The sequence below is a fragment of the Saccostrea echinata genome, unplaced genomic scaffold (genome assembly GCF_033153115.1).
Source record: "Saccostrea echinata isolate AGI-Se365-2 ecotype Australia unplaced genomic scaffold, CSIRO_AGI_Sech_v1 ptg000002l, whole genome shotgun sequence".
In the NCBI taxonomy this organism is placed as follows: domain Eukaryota; kingdom Metazoa; phylum Mollusca; class Bivalvia; order Ostreida; family Ostreidae; genus Saccostrea; species Saccostrea echinata.
Window position 1 is genome coordinate 20,044,875 of NW_026889751.1, and position 17,218 is coordinate 20,062,092.

At 33.8% G+C, this 17,218-nt stretch overlaps 1 protein-coding gene across 1 annotated transcript; it reads left to right on the top strand.

Annotated features, from left to right (window-relative positions):
* The first annotated feature begins 6,671 nt into the window (after window positions 1–6,671).
* LOC133174088 (acyl-coenzyme A amino acid N-acyltransferase 2-like) lies at window positions 6,672–10,185 on the top strand. The gene is made up of 4 exons (XM_061309133.1): window positions 6,672–6,888; window positions 9,297–9,560; window positions 9,794–10,004; window positions 10,103–10,185. Exons 1-3 carry the CDS (start codon window positions 6,672–6,674, stop codon window positions 9,937–9,939), a joined length of 627 nt encoding a protein of 208 aa, XP_061165117.1. The 3' UTR covers window positions 9,940–10,004; window positions 10,103–10,185.
* Window positions 10,186–17,218: the final 7,033 nt, after the last annotated feature.

Here is a 17,218-nt window from a genome sequence, read left to right on the forward strand (position 1 = left end):
ACTTATTAAGAACAGTGAGTAAATATACTCAAATAAAAGAGAGAATCTATGAAACAAGAATGGTTGAAATATCTTTTTATCTGAGAGAAATAAGTTAAGAGAAAAAAAGCGTTAGGATAGTCCTTCTTACGACAACGTAGATGATTCAACTAATCTATCAACAGAAGAAGAACAAACTTTAGCAAAAGAACATTTTAAAAATCATGAATTGTCAATGCAGACCTCAACTTCTACCATGGAGAATTGCGATAAAAATATTGTAGACTTGATGTCCGAAATTGAAAAGAAGAATTTAGGACAAAACGAATGGAAAGAAATAGAATGCTTCCTCAAAAAAAAAAAAAAAAAAAAAAAAAAAAAAAACTGGATGAACTAAACCCCAAGTTGATTTGCAAAACCATGCCCGACACAACTTGCTTTGCTGAAAAGCAATCCAAAAAATACTCTAGGGTACAATTTTGAAATATGTAAAGGGATTCAGCATTTCAATAAATGCTGGCCAAGACAAACACAGTTGATATCTTTGTATTTCCTGGTGGATTCTCATAATAAAGGTTCTGGAAAACTTCTGCAGGTAAATACAGGAGAGAGAAAGTCGTGTATCATTGCAATGTTTGTACTTTATAATGCACTAAGGGGAAAAGAAGTTGATAATATATCCTGTTCGCTGTATTAGCTGAAAGAGATGCCAAGTTTTGGGCTAAATTTTACGAAATGTCTGAAATCAAAGTTTCCTGTAATTAAGAGCCAGAAGAAAATAGAGACCGTTTCGATTGTTTTACTAAATACTCATCGTAGATGAGGTAGATTGCATGCTTTTAGATCAAGACATTCAGTTCACATACATGTACTTGTTGCATCAAGTGCCTGGTATTCAGCATCCCTGTGTTATTGTTGAAATGGAGTGAAGAAGCATTCCTTCAACAGATAAATATTGCTGAGAAAAAAAAGCTATGTAGGAAAACCACAATTGATTCACTCATGTATAATTTTACAAGTTCCCAAGACAAATCTGATGCTTTTTTTATGGCACTCAATGAAAAAGAATTATTAAATTTACAAATTAATACATGTGAAGGAAAAGATAATATAGAATCCGAAAATAATATCTCATGCCTTAACATTGAAAGACTTGTGGCTAGCCTAAATTATCTGGCTAATTCCTTACACATATTTTTCTCAATTTATGTGCTCCAAAGTAAACATGTACATACTAATATTCAGGAAATGGAAGAGGGAGTACCGGTCTTAGTCTTAGGAAATGGTAGGGTATGTAATATATATAGCAATGTAGAAGATCTTACAGAAAAAGTGCGCCTTCTTAAAGATATTCAAGGAGGTCTGTCTCATGTTTCAAAATTTGTAAATGAAATGTAACCTCTCTGGGTAGAGAGTACATTTCAGGCCTCTCGTATCGAAGCTGACATGCATTATTTAATAATGACAATATTATACTTGTTGATTACGAATCAACAGATGTTATTGGACTGAGTACTAAGTGGAGCGATGGATTACATCAATTTTTGGAAATGAAACAAAGTCTGAAAAGAAGTCCCATGAATATAAACACAAATTTTATGTCAAATAAAGCCTTTTTTTAAGACGATACGAAAAATGTATTTGGATTGTCCGGAACACTAGGGGAAGATCCAGAAAAAGAATTCCTTAAGGATATGTATAAACTGTCTTGCATGAAGATACCAATATTTTGTTGGAAACAATTTCATGAGGAAACAGGAATTCTTTGTAAATGTAGAGAAGAATGGATTTCTGCAATTATTAATTTCGTGAAAAACATTATTGAACAGGGAGGGACTGTTTTAATTATATGTGAAGATATCAACACTACTGAAGATATAGCAAAAACAAATTGAGCAAAATTATAGCATACATTAGAAATGACGAAAATAATGAGATGAACAAAACATCAGTATAAGTCATATTATTACGCGTTTTATTAATGATATATAAGCTCTTATCGCTTTGGAATACTATTGCTTAACTTGCCTTTGAATTATGTAAACGTATTTTTTTTATTCTTAATTTATTTGTTAAATAATGCTTTAGAATTACATGTAGTTTAATTCAGGTCTTATTTGTGCATGTAATAAAATACTACAAATACACTGCAAAAAACATGAACATTATGCTTGCAAGGTTTTTATTTGGCGGCAGACATGGGGGATGGGGACATTTTGTATTACGGGGACTTAACTCTGACAGATGTAAAACTTTACAATGCTAAGCATATCCATGTCTCTGGCATGGGGCCAGACTGAAATTCGTTAAAACTTCATTTGGATTGATAACATATTGTTTTATTTATAAAGCTTCGACATAACTCGCATTAGAATTTCATATGAGAAAGAAATTGAAAGGGGGGGGGGGGGTGTTGAAACTCTGAAACCATCAATTAATAACAAATATACCTCCATGTACCACCTTGCAAAAATCCGTCATTTTAAAACTCGTCCTTTGAGTCTGGAAATATTACGTACATGTAACAGACACATTTAACTAGACATGCACATTATAAGTCTGATTTCCAATTGAATATAATTAAACTTTAACTATAAATTACACAGTGTGATTCATTAAAACAACCTACACATGTATTTAATTATTTCTGACTTATTATTTTGATAATTTATTCGATTTAAGTAAACGAATAGATCGACAAATCGATTTCACAGTTTAACGAAATTCGGACTAATTCTTTTTAAATGATAACGAAAATGCCCGGAATCGATTACTTGTCTACTTCTAAATCATTTCAATTTTCACAAAAGGAAATTCAATTGACGTCGCGCACGATGTTGGTGTCAATTTTGGTAACGTCAAAATGACGTTAGATTACGTGACGTTAGAAAATGAATGTGACGTTACTTTTTTGACCTACATTTTCTATGACAGAGAAAATATAAAACCTAGTATGTTGTCAAATATACAATGCAGTTCATTGAAAATAATCAAAATAATCAAATTCTCTGCTATTTTGCATGCTTATTGCGGGAGGGAAATATGTGCATAATTTGCCTCATTTAATGAAAAGCTCGGTAGAAATTACAAAATTCATTTGACATCATATTTAAATTTATCTGCTTTTTATTTCATTGAGACACAATCAAAATAATCTCATGTCATATCAGCAGGCCCTAGTACCAGCCCTCTGTTTTCAGTATAGTGTAGAAATGTTGCTGATTTAGCATTGAATTTAATTTTTTTCATTCAAAGCCCATATCCCCACCTCCCCTTAAACCCCCGACCTCGCATAGACACTTACATGCTGAGTACTTCTTTTTGATACAGTAGATCTAACTATTTCAAATAATTCATTTAATAAAAGGAGAGGAAACAAAACCGATCGACCCCCCCCCCCCCCAACTTTCTCAATGAAAAGGATTTTGGGGGGAGTTTTGGAGGTTTTGTATTTATTCAAAAAAATATTTAATTTTATCCCCCCCCCCCTTATTATTTTATATGCGTTGCAACGTGCCTCACAGATCTGGATAATGATCGTAGGTTCGTACTCCTTGGGATACAGTTTTACCTGTTTTATGCGTTTGCATACTTTTTTTTTTTTTTGCTATGCTCATAAATTTTAGCAAAGAGTGTTTCGGAGACCGTTTCGTACAAACTTTCATCAAGATTCAGATTTGAATCTTTAAACCAAACGTGTAAGTCATGAAGGATAAGACTTTTAACATATTTTTCAGCTCATTTCATATTAGAAGCTTATAAAAAAAAACTGTATTATTGTAAATTTAGAATAGGTTACTTTAAGATTTTCAAAAATATTTTCTTAATTTTGTCAAATTTCTGCATTTCAATTTCAAGAATGAAAGAATTGAAAATATTAATCGACCAGCTCATTTCAAATTCCTTAAGCGTATTTTATACCAGTTGGCCCCCTCACTTTTTTGGTCAGTATAAGTTTTTTTTTCGTGCTTGTCAGATTTTTGGGGAAGCCGCCCCCCCCCCCCTTTTTGAAACCGGGTCTATTAATAGGAGGTGTAACAATATCCCGAGATATGGTAATCCTTTTCGCTTAAAATCGATTATCGATTATCTGAAATATCTTCTTTTTTATACGAATAAAAAACGATTAAAAGAATCTACGTCATTTCCTGCTTTACAAAATTTAATTCGTTTCTTTTTGTGTATTCTTATTCTGTATTTGTACGAGTAGATTGCAGAATACTTTTACACCTGTCAATATTGAAATGAAATTTTTGAAAAGTGATGTTTAAAAAACTTTTTATAGAACAAAATTGGAAAGTTATACGTATCAATACACATGATAAACATGGCAAAATATTGATATATGTGGGATAGTTGTTGTTGGTTTTTTTTTTTTTTTTTTTTTTTTTTTTTTTTTTTTTTTTTTTATACTCGATCATATCTTCTTTACACCTTTTACATCCAATCCGTGGATAAATTATAATGAGGTCCATTCGGCAAATCTCGAATGATTCCGTCTTTCATCAAACTATTGAATTATCAATTTGAAATTAGATGAGGTACATGTACGAATCGGCCAAGGTGTGCCGAGTGCGATGAGGTCTTTGGGTCCGTTCCTGGGTTTCTGGAAAGGCTGTACAGGGGATTGTATAGAGGGAGTATCATTTCCCTAAACTAGACTTTGTTTATATAAATGGTACCATTTTGGTCGGTTTAGATGCATTTGGAAACATTTTTTCTTTTAATTTCAAAGAAAAATATGAAACATTACTAAAATAGATAAATAATGAAAAGATGAAAAAAGGAAGGACCAGTAACTTATATCCAAACATTATCATTATTGAGTTCAAATGAAAAACAAAAGATTTGTAATTAAAAGAAATATATATATACCCCGATAATATACTAAATACGAAATAATATACCCCGATCTCGCCTTATTCTGTTTCCATGACAAAGTCAGCCATTTTGAATGTTGTTTGCATGCCTATTTTTGTTCACGGTATCATAATAAAATACAATTTTGTTTTATTTCAAATGCTACCGGGTTGATGACAAAAAGAAATAATTATCAATATGCTATTGAAAATCTGAAATTTAAGTCAAATCACAACCTCCAACTAACCCCCACCCCACCCCAACCCTTAATCAATATTCGACAACCCAATGTACGTAAAATGCCTTCCAATGCCCCATGTACATGTAGTACGGTTTGCCAGCAGCAAATAGACTTGACACACTTTTTTGTCAGGACATTCATATTTGATTGATTGTATGTTGTTTTACGTCCCATTAAAGAATTTTTCACTCATATAGAGACGTCACCATATACCGGTGAAGGGCTTCAGATTTGGACTACTCGGCACTTCGGGCCATTGAGCAGTGAGGGATCTTTATCGTGCCAACGCCTGCCGTGACACGGGGCCTCGGTTTTTAAGGTCTCATCCGAAGGACCCGCAACTTTCACTTCAAAGTGCCTAGCGCATGGCGAAGGAACAGTTGCTACCCATTTTTTTTATCGACTTAGGTCAGTCGCGGCCGAGATTCGAACTCACGACCTTCTGATCAAGGAGCGAGCGCTCTATCAACTGAGCTACCCTGAACGGTGGGCATAAATGAGAGAACTTACTTGGGATAATATTAGTAGATCTCTGTTTTCCTCCTAATCTCTCCCCCTTTCACCTGTAGCAGACGAATTTTCTTTTGCTTATATTGTCTTACAGTACCCACTGGTAGCCTCAATAACCAATTGCTGACCCGAAACGACCCTACGCCACTTCTGGAATAAACAATTCAGGAAAAGTGCACACAATGATGTTTTTGTATGAAAATCGTTAATATCCACGGGATATCAAATGGGACTATATCTTAAAAATATGATAAGTACAAGTAGCTACTTAACTATTAAGTTGATATAAACAGTGACGGTGAATGTTCAAACATGAAACGTGATAAATGACTTCAAACATGCTATCGAGATTGCGATCGGGCCGAAATACAACAGTGCTAAATACTAGTACCCAAAGTGAAGAAATGTTTGTTTGTTTGTTTGTTGTTTAACGTCCCTGTCGATTATTTTCACTCATATGGAAACGCCACCACTTGCCGGTGGAGAGCTGCAAATTAAGACCTATAGTCGGCACTTAGGGCCATTGAGCAGTGAGGGGTCTTTTTCGTCCAGCACTTACTGCAACACGGGACCTCGTATTATATATACGGTCTTTTCCGAAGGGCCGGTCTCCGCGTCCCGAAGTTGGATTCAGACCAGCGACGTAAAGTTCGTGAAGAAATGAATTTCGTAGAACACTTTGTTATATCTGCTTGTTAATATGTTACAAGGTTGTCATATTCAAAATTTTAAATTATATCTAAATGTCAGGTATATGTGTCAAATAATGTGAAGAGATGTTGGCATAGGAACCGAGGGACTGGGTTCTAAGAAGGTTTAGATAAATAAAAAACAAAATCATTAACCTTTTTCTATATAATAACAGATTTTAATGCACAATTTGTATGTGCAGGTGTGATGAGTGTTATACGATCCATGCATGAACTTTTAATACAAAAGTGGGGCACATTTTGAGTGATAAGAATAAAGACAGAGTACAGTTAAAAGGTATCTATTGATGTACTTTCGTTATGATGTTTTATGCTTAATAACATGTATACTTCTCGTAAATATTCAATCGTGAGTACATATAGCAGTGACAATGTCCAAGGTAAAAATAACTGTGAAACCAAGAGAAGCTCTAGTTGATGAAAGAGTTCATATTGAAGTTGAAGGTCTACCCCAAAATAAACCCATTACTATTAAAGCCTCATTTCAGGAGGAAGGCCTGAGATTCTGTTCCTATGAATGCTTTACCTCAACAGAGGGAGGTCACGTGGTTGTGGAGAGGCATGTATCTGTACAAGGAACATATACTGGTAAGTAGCACGCTGTTGTTTCATATTGCCTGTTGCTATAAGAAATTTAAATGAATAAATATACCAGTATGAAAGAATTTATTTCATATTCTGCATATACTTAAGTACTTAGTAAATATTTGATAGGTAAATGGAAATGTATATGAATTTTATTTGATAGTATACTAGTAGTGCATGCTGGAAAGTGAGTTTATAGGACACTATACAAGGGGTGATCAAAAAGTTCGCGAACTATATCTATATTTACAAAGTCACAGAATGAAATTTGACTCACATATAGTCATAAACATGTTCTATAAATAGCAGATGTTAAGTAATGTTTTGCTCCATGTGTGTGACGTCACAATGTGAAAATGACGTCAATATGTAGATGACTTGTGACAAAAAATTGTTGAATCAGTCATACTCGAGCAACGAACGGCTGTAAAGTTTAACGCATTTCTTCGAAATTCCTTTGCAGTGGCCTATAATAATTTGTACAAGGTTTATGAAGACAAAAGACTTGCTAGAAGTTTAATCTTTAATTGGATTGATTGTTTTAGGGAAACAAGGAAGATGGTTAAAGTAAGCTGGGGAAGAAATGTGTCCTTAGTTGAGCAATTTGGTATGAAAGATCGTCAAGTTACAGTTAAAAAAATAAGTAAATATCTTAACAATAAAAAATTATTAAATCCCTAAAATATCGTTTACTTTAGATTTAATCATATCAGATATAATAAAAAGAAGGCGCCCATACTTTATCCACACCGGATAAACGACGCACTGAAGACAGAGGAGTCGGGTTGTGATGGTCACCATGCTCATTCTAGGGAAAGATATCCATATCCATCCATCCTTTTGCCGAGAGTTGGTCATTTGTGACAAATGGACTATTCTTTTTATAAAAGGCCGTCACGGTAGCTCAGTCGGTAGAGCGCTCGCTCCGTTATCGGAAGGTCGTGTGTTCGAATCACGGCCGCGACTGACCTAAGTCGATAAAAATAGGTAGCAAATGTTCCGTCGCCAAGCGCTCGGCACTTTGAAGTGAAAGTTGCGGGCCTTCGGATGAGACCTTAAAAACCGAGGCCCCGTGTCACGGTAGGCGTTGGCACGATAAAGAACCGTCACTGCTCAATGGCCCTGAGTGCCGAGAAAAGGTCAAAATTTGAAGCCCTTTACCGGTATATGGTGATGTCTCTATATGAGTGAAAAATTCTTGAACCTGACGTAAAACAAAATATCATCAATCAATCAATTGTTATAAAAACTTGCATGAAAAGAAATATGACTCGGAAAAATCTTTCAATTTCTGTGAACAGAACGCTACGGAGCATGTCACGCGACCGCCTGGATCAAGTGATTCGCGCATGGGCAGAACAGTGATAGATGTGCATTAAAATCGGAGGGGGCTACGTTAAAAAAATAATAAGCACTGAAACCTAATTTTATTTCTTTTATGGAAGTAATTCAATTAGTTCGCGAACTTTTTCATCACCCCTTGTACAAAGTACTACGCAGTGATTTTTCTACATTATTTAAAAGGGGCCTGGACTTTTACAATTGGGAAAATCATCGACATTTGTGTCAAATTGGGTAATAATCAATGAGATTGAAATAAACCTTAATTGGCAGGTAAAATAAAATATATAAGTAAATATAACAATTTATTCAATTTATTTGCTACAAAAAACAAACAAACAAACAAGTTAGACACAGTTCTACATTTTTAACTTTTTTTTAATAGTTGAAAGTTGTCATTTAATTGTGACCGTCCCATATTTTCATTTTGCCAAATAATTAAGAGAAAATCCTTCTCGTAATAGCCATTGAAGATGGAAAAATCTGTCATGATTTATGACAAATAATTTATTATTCTAGCTAATTATTAAAGTTTTCTAAATTTCCCTAATCATATTGTTGCAATTTCTCTGCAATACTAGTTGCATCTGCCGAGTGTAGAAACAGTTTGACAGTTGGCATCAGGGATGTTTGTTGTAGAACTACTAGTACTCGGATTTACAAATAAAGCTAACAGATATCATGATCCATGTGTTTTGCTATGTCTTGTAAACGCAAAAAATAACCTGCTGTTCTTCACAATTATTCAAAGAGTCTGAATGACCGAGAACAATAGCGTTCCATTTTAGATAAGTCGTATATAACAAAAACAGCAATGGTTTTAATCTGGGAAAAAACTACTGAAATTGGGAAAAAAATCGTTAATTTTTGAGAGGTGAAAGGACCGATATTCGGACCTACATTGGGTGTAGAAAAATCACTGTTATGTATTATCATCATAGCTTATGAAGATCAAAATGATCTTGGAGGAATGGGATGATAGCAAAGAGATTCAAATATGCCTAGGGTTACGATCGTCTGTCCAATTTCAATCAGAACCTCAATTATCAAACAACTATATATTTGATAAGGTGTAGAATCAATGGGACTATTCTGGAGTATGAAACCCGAGCCTTTCCAGAGGCAACATATTAGATTACTTAAGAGGAACGTGATAACGCCCATTGTTATGACAATTGCTGTATACGAAGGACACCTGTGCTGGGATGAGCTCTTTGATCCGCCCACTAAACCCGTAGCCACATCAAAAGTTTACAGATGGTACAAGCACGAGAGTGTTCGAAGAGAAAAAGTGAGGGAAGGGAATATTAGAGGTGTACTTTTCACTCCTTCAGGTAATCCATGCGATTATATCATATTTGACTTTTATTTAATACATGCACACAAAGCACATTTTAAAAGTTGTGGTCCTTATGATGTTAAGAGTTATGTTTAATTGAATTTTTTAAAAGTTTTTTTTTTCAGTACCATGCCTCGTTTCATCAGTTATATAAAGTCTTCATATTTAGTAGCCTAATATAAGAATTCGTTTAAAAAGGAAAATCTAAAATGGCATTAATCATTACAGGGCCTGGACCATTTCCCGGAATAATTGACATGTTCGGTAGCGGAGGAAGCGTTTTTGAACAAAGAGGGGCTCTATTGACTTCTAAGGGCTTCTGTGTTCTCTCACTGGCCTTCTTCGCTTATGACGATATTTATTCGATGAAGTAAAGTTTACGCCCTATGGAGTCGATACAACAGGATTTCATAACCCTTCTGACGATTTCTACATCAATGTAAGTTTAAAGACCCTTGTTATTTTCGTAGCAACGCCTACGGTCAGTTTTTTTTACCTGTATATATTAAGACAGTTTCTAGATTTTTATCACCACAGGTATGGACCAGTCTTGCCTCCGTGCTGTGTATTGTGGGAGAAGATGACCATATTCTGAATCCAAAACTTACTGAAAGATTCATGGAACTTGTACAAGACTTGTACAAGAAGAAAACAAACATCGATTCTAGATGATTAAGTATCCTGAGACGGGACACCTGATAGAACCACCATATATGCCACACTGTATATCCTCTTATAGTATTATGTTTGGTAAGGCCACTAATTGTGTTGCATAACATCAACAAAGTTACTTTAATTTACCTCATTTATAGGCAAGATCAATGTCACAGCCAAAAAAAAACTAAAATTCACGTCCACTCCTTAACTCCCCATCGAACAAACATTGAAGTTTTACTTCACATAAAGATAACATAAAGATAACATAACAAGAAGATTTCATGTCTTTATCTTTAACCAATGAACATATTGGCAAGTTTGATATCACCTAACGTCTAATATCATCCTTTACTTGTATCCGAATAACAGACATTGACCTATTCTACTGACATAGCAAATATAATTATCCTCAGAAGGAGACATATTAAATTGAAACATATATTAGATATGTTTAATACTGAAAACATAATAAGGGTTATATTTATCTGTAAACGTAGTTGGAACCAAGTTCTTAAAACTTCTGTAAAAATATTTTTACAGAATCAAGTTCACCAAAGTATTTTTAAAGTATCATAGAATATAGTACAATATTATATACAATATTCGTACTACAATCAATCAATCAATCAATCGCCATTTTCTCGGAATGGACGGAGCCTGCCTTGTTCTGGGAAAACACGGAAAAAAATAATTGAACTTACTTTTCTTGCTTACTTCAGTTCATGAAAACGAAATTTCACTATCAGTTTCGTTTTCTTTACTTAAGAAATACGTTCTTATCCAGAAAACTGCATCAGCCACTAAGTTAACAAAATTCCCCCTTGTTTACACTAAAATTCTATGAACCGACGCTATCTAAATATCACGTGATACGGCCTTGCAATATGATTGGACAATCGCTCTAACTTAAGGATCTAGTTAAAAATACTGAAGACATGAAATACCTAGCATTATATTAATTATCAAAGAATCTGGTGCATCAAAATTGGTACTGCATAAGATTTACATTAATTTTATAAACATCTGTACTATACTTTCTTGTAAATTAGCATAGCAACAGTCAACAATGCTTGATGACGGGTGATATTCCAAAAATATTAACTTCGCAGAATTTATGCGCGCAAGGTTCACTGTAATATTTATTTGTATAAAACATTCAGTATAATATAATAAATATTGCATGTAGTTGAGTGTAACATTGAAAATTTTCACCCCCCAAAAAACATAATCAACCGAGGCGTAGTAATATTGAAAATTTTCACCCCTCGAAAACCATTGTCAACTTTGGCTGCGCCTCGGGGTGAAAATTTTCAATGTTACACTCAACTACATGCAAAATTTATATAATATCTACTTTTTATTCAGTAAATGATGATGCCAATTATGTTACAAAAAAGCATACTCTATGCATATAGGATCTAAACGGTGATGAAGATGTACATATTCTGTGAAGAGATATGAGTAATACAATCAAATAATAAACGATGATGAGAAATAGAAATGAAAAATCTAAACATAGAATTACATAAAAAAGCAATTAATAAAATTCACTTCAACAACTGATTGGCATGATGAAGCATTAAGACACAAAAAATTAAGTTCCTTTAATAAAAAAAAAAATTAGTATTTTATAAAAAAAAAAATTCAAAAAATTAAAGGTTTATTTGAAAAAAAGGATTTTTTTTTTTTTTGCTTTTGAAGATCTATATTATCTTTCAAAGAATGTTTGCCTACATAGTGCACTGATTCATTAAAACCTCCCCCTTTGGTAATAGGAAATGATAAACAGCAGTCAATAAAATAGTTCAACCTTGTTTAGATTTAAAGGTGGTATACTTTATATAAGCACTTCTTTTGAGGAAAAAACAAGACCATTCAGTCAGTTTCTTCATATATTGAGAAACATGTCCCGTATAGAATAACAAGGTTAAATAATTTTATATTGATGTGTCTAATCTTGAAATAAGGTGATAGACTTAAGGACATTCTTTTTATAATCATAAGGATAATTTTTACTCATTGATATACAAATACTTCAAGGATAAAAAAAATCTTAAGTGAACTTGGGTAAAATAGATTAAAGGAGGGAGTTATATTTAAATCAAAGTACTGATACGTACAGTAATGAATGAGGGGGTAAAAAAAAAATAAAGTTCATGACTTTATAAACTGCACACTGTTGTAGATTTTCATAAGGTTATGATATTTACTTTTAAAAATTCAAAAATTTGAAATGAAAATCAGATTTATTATTGAGAGGCCGTATGGCATTGTCCGAATTTAACCACTCATCTCACCTCAATATAAAGTCTGAATAAATCAGCAGAGTAGTTTCTTTAATTTTCTAAAAATAAAAGTCTAAACAAGAAATTAAATCAATAGGAAATTGATTGAATTACTGCTTGTACTGTAAATATTAATATTTACATCCAGTGAATATTATCTCTTTTATTTCTTAAGAAAACCACTGTCGTTCATCAGTCAGTGAACGCCACAAAGCATACCACATTTATAGTACGAGGAAGGCCCTGGAAATTTCTGATTTGGAATCAGGTACCTAGGATGAGTAAGTTTTCCCTGTTGACCGGTCACACCCGCCGTGAGCCCTATGTATAGATCAGGTAGACGTAACATTCCGTAGTCAAATTCATTATGAAAACAAAGGCTTAACAATTGGTATGAAACACGTCAGCCAACGTTACCCAATGACAGGTAATATTTGCCAACAAGGTTATTTTAACGACCATAGAATTTACGAAATGCTGACTTTAAACAAGGTTGCTGTAATACATGTAATATCAACTTATCTGCAGTAGCCTGCCTCGTTTTAAAAATTGATCGTACTCGGAGCATGCTCGTGAGTATGGAATAAGTTGGGAGATGTAAACACCATATGCAAGTGATAGTGTGAATAAATAAGGAAAGTTGACGATGGAAAAGCTAAAGTCATATACTTTGTAATACAATTTAGTTGTTAGTTTGTCTTTTTCGTCTATAGTCAGTAAAACATCAAAGTATGAAACAGATCTGGTAGACTCTGTGGTGTCTTTTATTTCAAGTTCACTGGGATATATCGAGTCGACATATGAATTTAAGTAACGATTGCTAATTGAAAATACGTCGTCGATATATCTAAATGCCGAGTTGAAGGTCACAGCAAGTGTTTTCTTCTCCAGTAGAAGTTTTTGAATAAATCTGCTTCAGAAACAGGTCGGCTAATAAAGGAGCACAATTAGTGCCCATAGAAATTCCAACAGTTTGTTGGTAGACATGGTTTCCGGAGATTACAATAATGTTGTCAATGAGGAATTCCAGCATCCTTTTGAAGGGGCTTGGACACAGATTTGAAGTTAATATTTTCTCAAATTTTCTTTATAATATCATGACTTGTTTGTTGCTATAGTATTTCATACGAAAATATAATAAAACACTTATTTTATCTGGAAATTATTGAAACTACGAATTTCGGGACGCGTTTGGTTGTCAGTCCGTGCTCAGTGATGTGTGCAGAGTTTAACAAATTGAACACACCCGGTAAACCTAAACTGTTTTCGTAAACAGGGCACGAGCTCTGTTATTGTTAATGTTTACGTTTCACCGGGTGTGTTCAATTTGTAAAACTCTGCACACATCACTGAGCACGGACTAACAATACTGGTGAGTTGGTTTTGTTTTCTCACATTTCTACTCTGAATTTTCTGGATTATAGTTTTAATATTTTTCATTAATACACAACAAAATATATACTTTTCTTAAGTATTAAGGATAAAGTTTAGTTTGGTGAAAGTGCAAGGATGTGTCAATCAAAAGCGTCCCGAAATTCGTAGTTTCAATAATTTCCATATAAAATATTTTTTTTTATTATATTTTCGTGTGAAATGCTAAAGCAACATATAAGTCATGATATTTTACAGAAAATTTGTGAAAATATTAACTTCAAATCTGTGTCTAAGCCCCTTTAATATCAAATTCCGAGTACTTATGTGTAGAATCAGAGTAATTTTTAACAAAGTAATTTTGTAGATGAATATCACAAGATACGAAAGTATTTCGACTTTCATTTTTATTAAAGAGGCAGTTGTCTATAATATCGAAAAGCTTAGTTTTTAATTTATCGTGAGGAATGGTTATAAAAGTGTGGAAAATCATATGTCTTGATGTTACTGACTTCGAAAAAAAATGGCGATTTAAAATTTTATAAATGTTCTTTGGAGTTTTTGAGAATCCACATCTGAATTACACCACAATAAGGGCTTGGCAGAGTTTTGCTGGACCCGGTAGTGCATCTCTGTTAGTAAGGATTTTTATTAATTGCAGGAACCCAGTACAGGTAAGGAAGATCGAACTCACCTTGGTTAAAAAGCAATGAAATCAGGACCGTAATTTTTTACAGGGTTTTAATGTTTGATACTGACAAGAGTTGGGTTTTCAAATGCATGTCGGTGATCATAAAAGGGGAGGGCTAGTTAACACTCTTATGAACCAAAAGAGAAAAACATGTAGAAGTAGGTGAAATATAATGATATTCTCCTAATAGGGTCCTTGGTTACATTAATTATGAAGCTGATTTAAATAATGTACGTGTACATAAATTGGCGTATTCAAAATTTAGCGCAACCAATGGGTATGGAGTTGTTGGCGAAATCATGAATTAGCGCTATACATGTCCGTGCCGTATATTGTACTTATAAGAGATTTCTTAGCGGTATTCATGAATTAGCGCATCATTGTCTGCGCCAAAGCCGCTTTTTAAAGTACACATACAGTAAGATGAAAAAAATCACATATACTTATTCATTAGAGATAAAGTTCTGATTTCGTGAATGATGCAAGTTAACCTTCTAGGTCGAGAGATGTTGATTTGTAATATAAAAGCCGAGGCGTTAGCCGAGTGTTTTATACTTCAAACAACATTTCGGAACCGAGGAGGTTATCCTGCATCATTCACGACAAGAAGAATTTTATTTCGATTCTAATAACAGTTCTACAATACGGATGATGTTTCCTCAACAGAGAAACGAAGAGGAAATCCATTTCGTGATTTGGCTGTTACATGTCACCAAGAGGATCTACTTGTGAATCGATTGTGAATCGAAAGGAATGCAGACGATTAGAAATTTCCTAGGAATACAAATATCCTTTAATCATTAATAAATTTGTTTGCAACATTTGTAAATCAGTTAATTATTATGATTAAAAATTATCAAAATCTGTTGTTGATTTGATTGCTTTGGCAATAGGTTCACAGAGTGAAATGTCACTGATCTTATAATCTTTTGATAATGTTCGTTATTTATTGGAGAATACTGACAATAACTGTTAGAGTAGCAGAATTTTGCATAGACTGAATTGCGTTGTGATTTATGTTAAAAGGAAAAAGCCAAAAGATATCTTAATACATTTTTACCCTTGAAAATTTGGTTTTTCCCAAAATGTTTTTCATAGGAATAAATCAGCTCATGTTAGCGAGGACCCTAATAAGAGTATATTGTAAAGCCCCCCCCCCCCCTCCCCCCACCAAACCAAGTAGTATGAATTATATTTCCTTCAGAAATGGAAATCTTAAATTTGGATTTTTAACCCCCCTCTTTTTTCTGTCGTTATATTTGAACCTCCCCCAACCACTCCCTCTCGTTAAGATAGTTCCTTGGTTCTTTTGTTTGTAAGAGAGTTTTGAGTTAGGCGTTTTGTTTCATTAAAAAATACTTTTCTTCATGAAATATTCCTGAATCAGTCCCATTTTTATTTAGCTTTGTGATATTGTTTCTTTACTGTACATTATTCTTATCAAACATGCGTTTAACTCAATAAGCAAAATCATCGATCTATAAGTGGTGAAAGTGATCAGTTGTCAGTAAGCAATTGGCATCGTTTGTAGAATTCCATATCAAAAGTATAAAGTTGCTAAACCTGCTTTGAAAATTTGGGTGGAAATTATATAAATCCTTAGTTTTCAGCAATAGACATACAGTAAATGTAAAGATTCGGACTGGTCAGTCAACTTTTGGGGTAAACAGGAAAAAAAATTGGTAGTATTAGATATATACAATGGCGTCTTACTAGGTTGGGCGAGTGGGATCATCCTTTAGCTTGATCGGTAAAGCACTGGACTGACATCTTCGGGCAATGGCAGAGGTCCGGGGTTCAAACCCATCTGGAGGCACATATACACATATACTCATCTCTGTTACATTTGGCGCCCACGTTAAGACCTGGATATTCTCTGGCAGATGAAAGTTTTGGCTGCCAGAAATTTGCCCCACAAGGGTTTGCACTCCAGAAGAGATGAGGACATCCCTAACTCATAGAGGGCGACAATTTTGAAGTGTTGGATAATACATTTTTACCTTCCTACTATTTTGGGCTTATGGGTTAAACCTATAGCTCGATCTGTAGAGCACAGGACTGGCATGAGAGAGGTTCAGCGTTCTAATCTATACTGAGACACCTACATGTCTCTGTTCAACACATAACTAGAAAAACTTTAAAAAATTATTGCAATAGTGTCAACGGATTGTGCCCCCTCTACTTTAATAGATCTTTCTTTTGATACCAACATTTTGTACCTTTGGACTTGACCTACATTTGAATAACTTTGACCTTGGCCATAACTTTTGAACAGTTTATGCTAGGGATTTCATATATCACATTTGTATTTCTTTGTGAAAGACCTTTTTTGGATATAAAATATTTGACCTCCTGACCTTGACCTCTGAGTTTGACCTATATTTGAAAAAAAAAATTTGAACTCAACTATCTATACTTATAAATTAATAAAGGGGGAGTTTCGATAAGGCCGTTTTTTGGCCCCTCACGAAATTTTATGAAATTTTGATATTTTGTAGAAAAACTCCTTATCTTCCAAAAAATATGAAAATAATCTATGTTATGCATTTTCCAGTTACGTGATAATTGAAAATTTAAGTATACCCCCTTTCGTATATTTTGGGGTAGACATTTTTATAGGGGGAAAGTGGATTTTTTTTACCCGCCAGA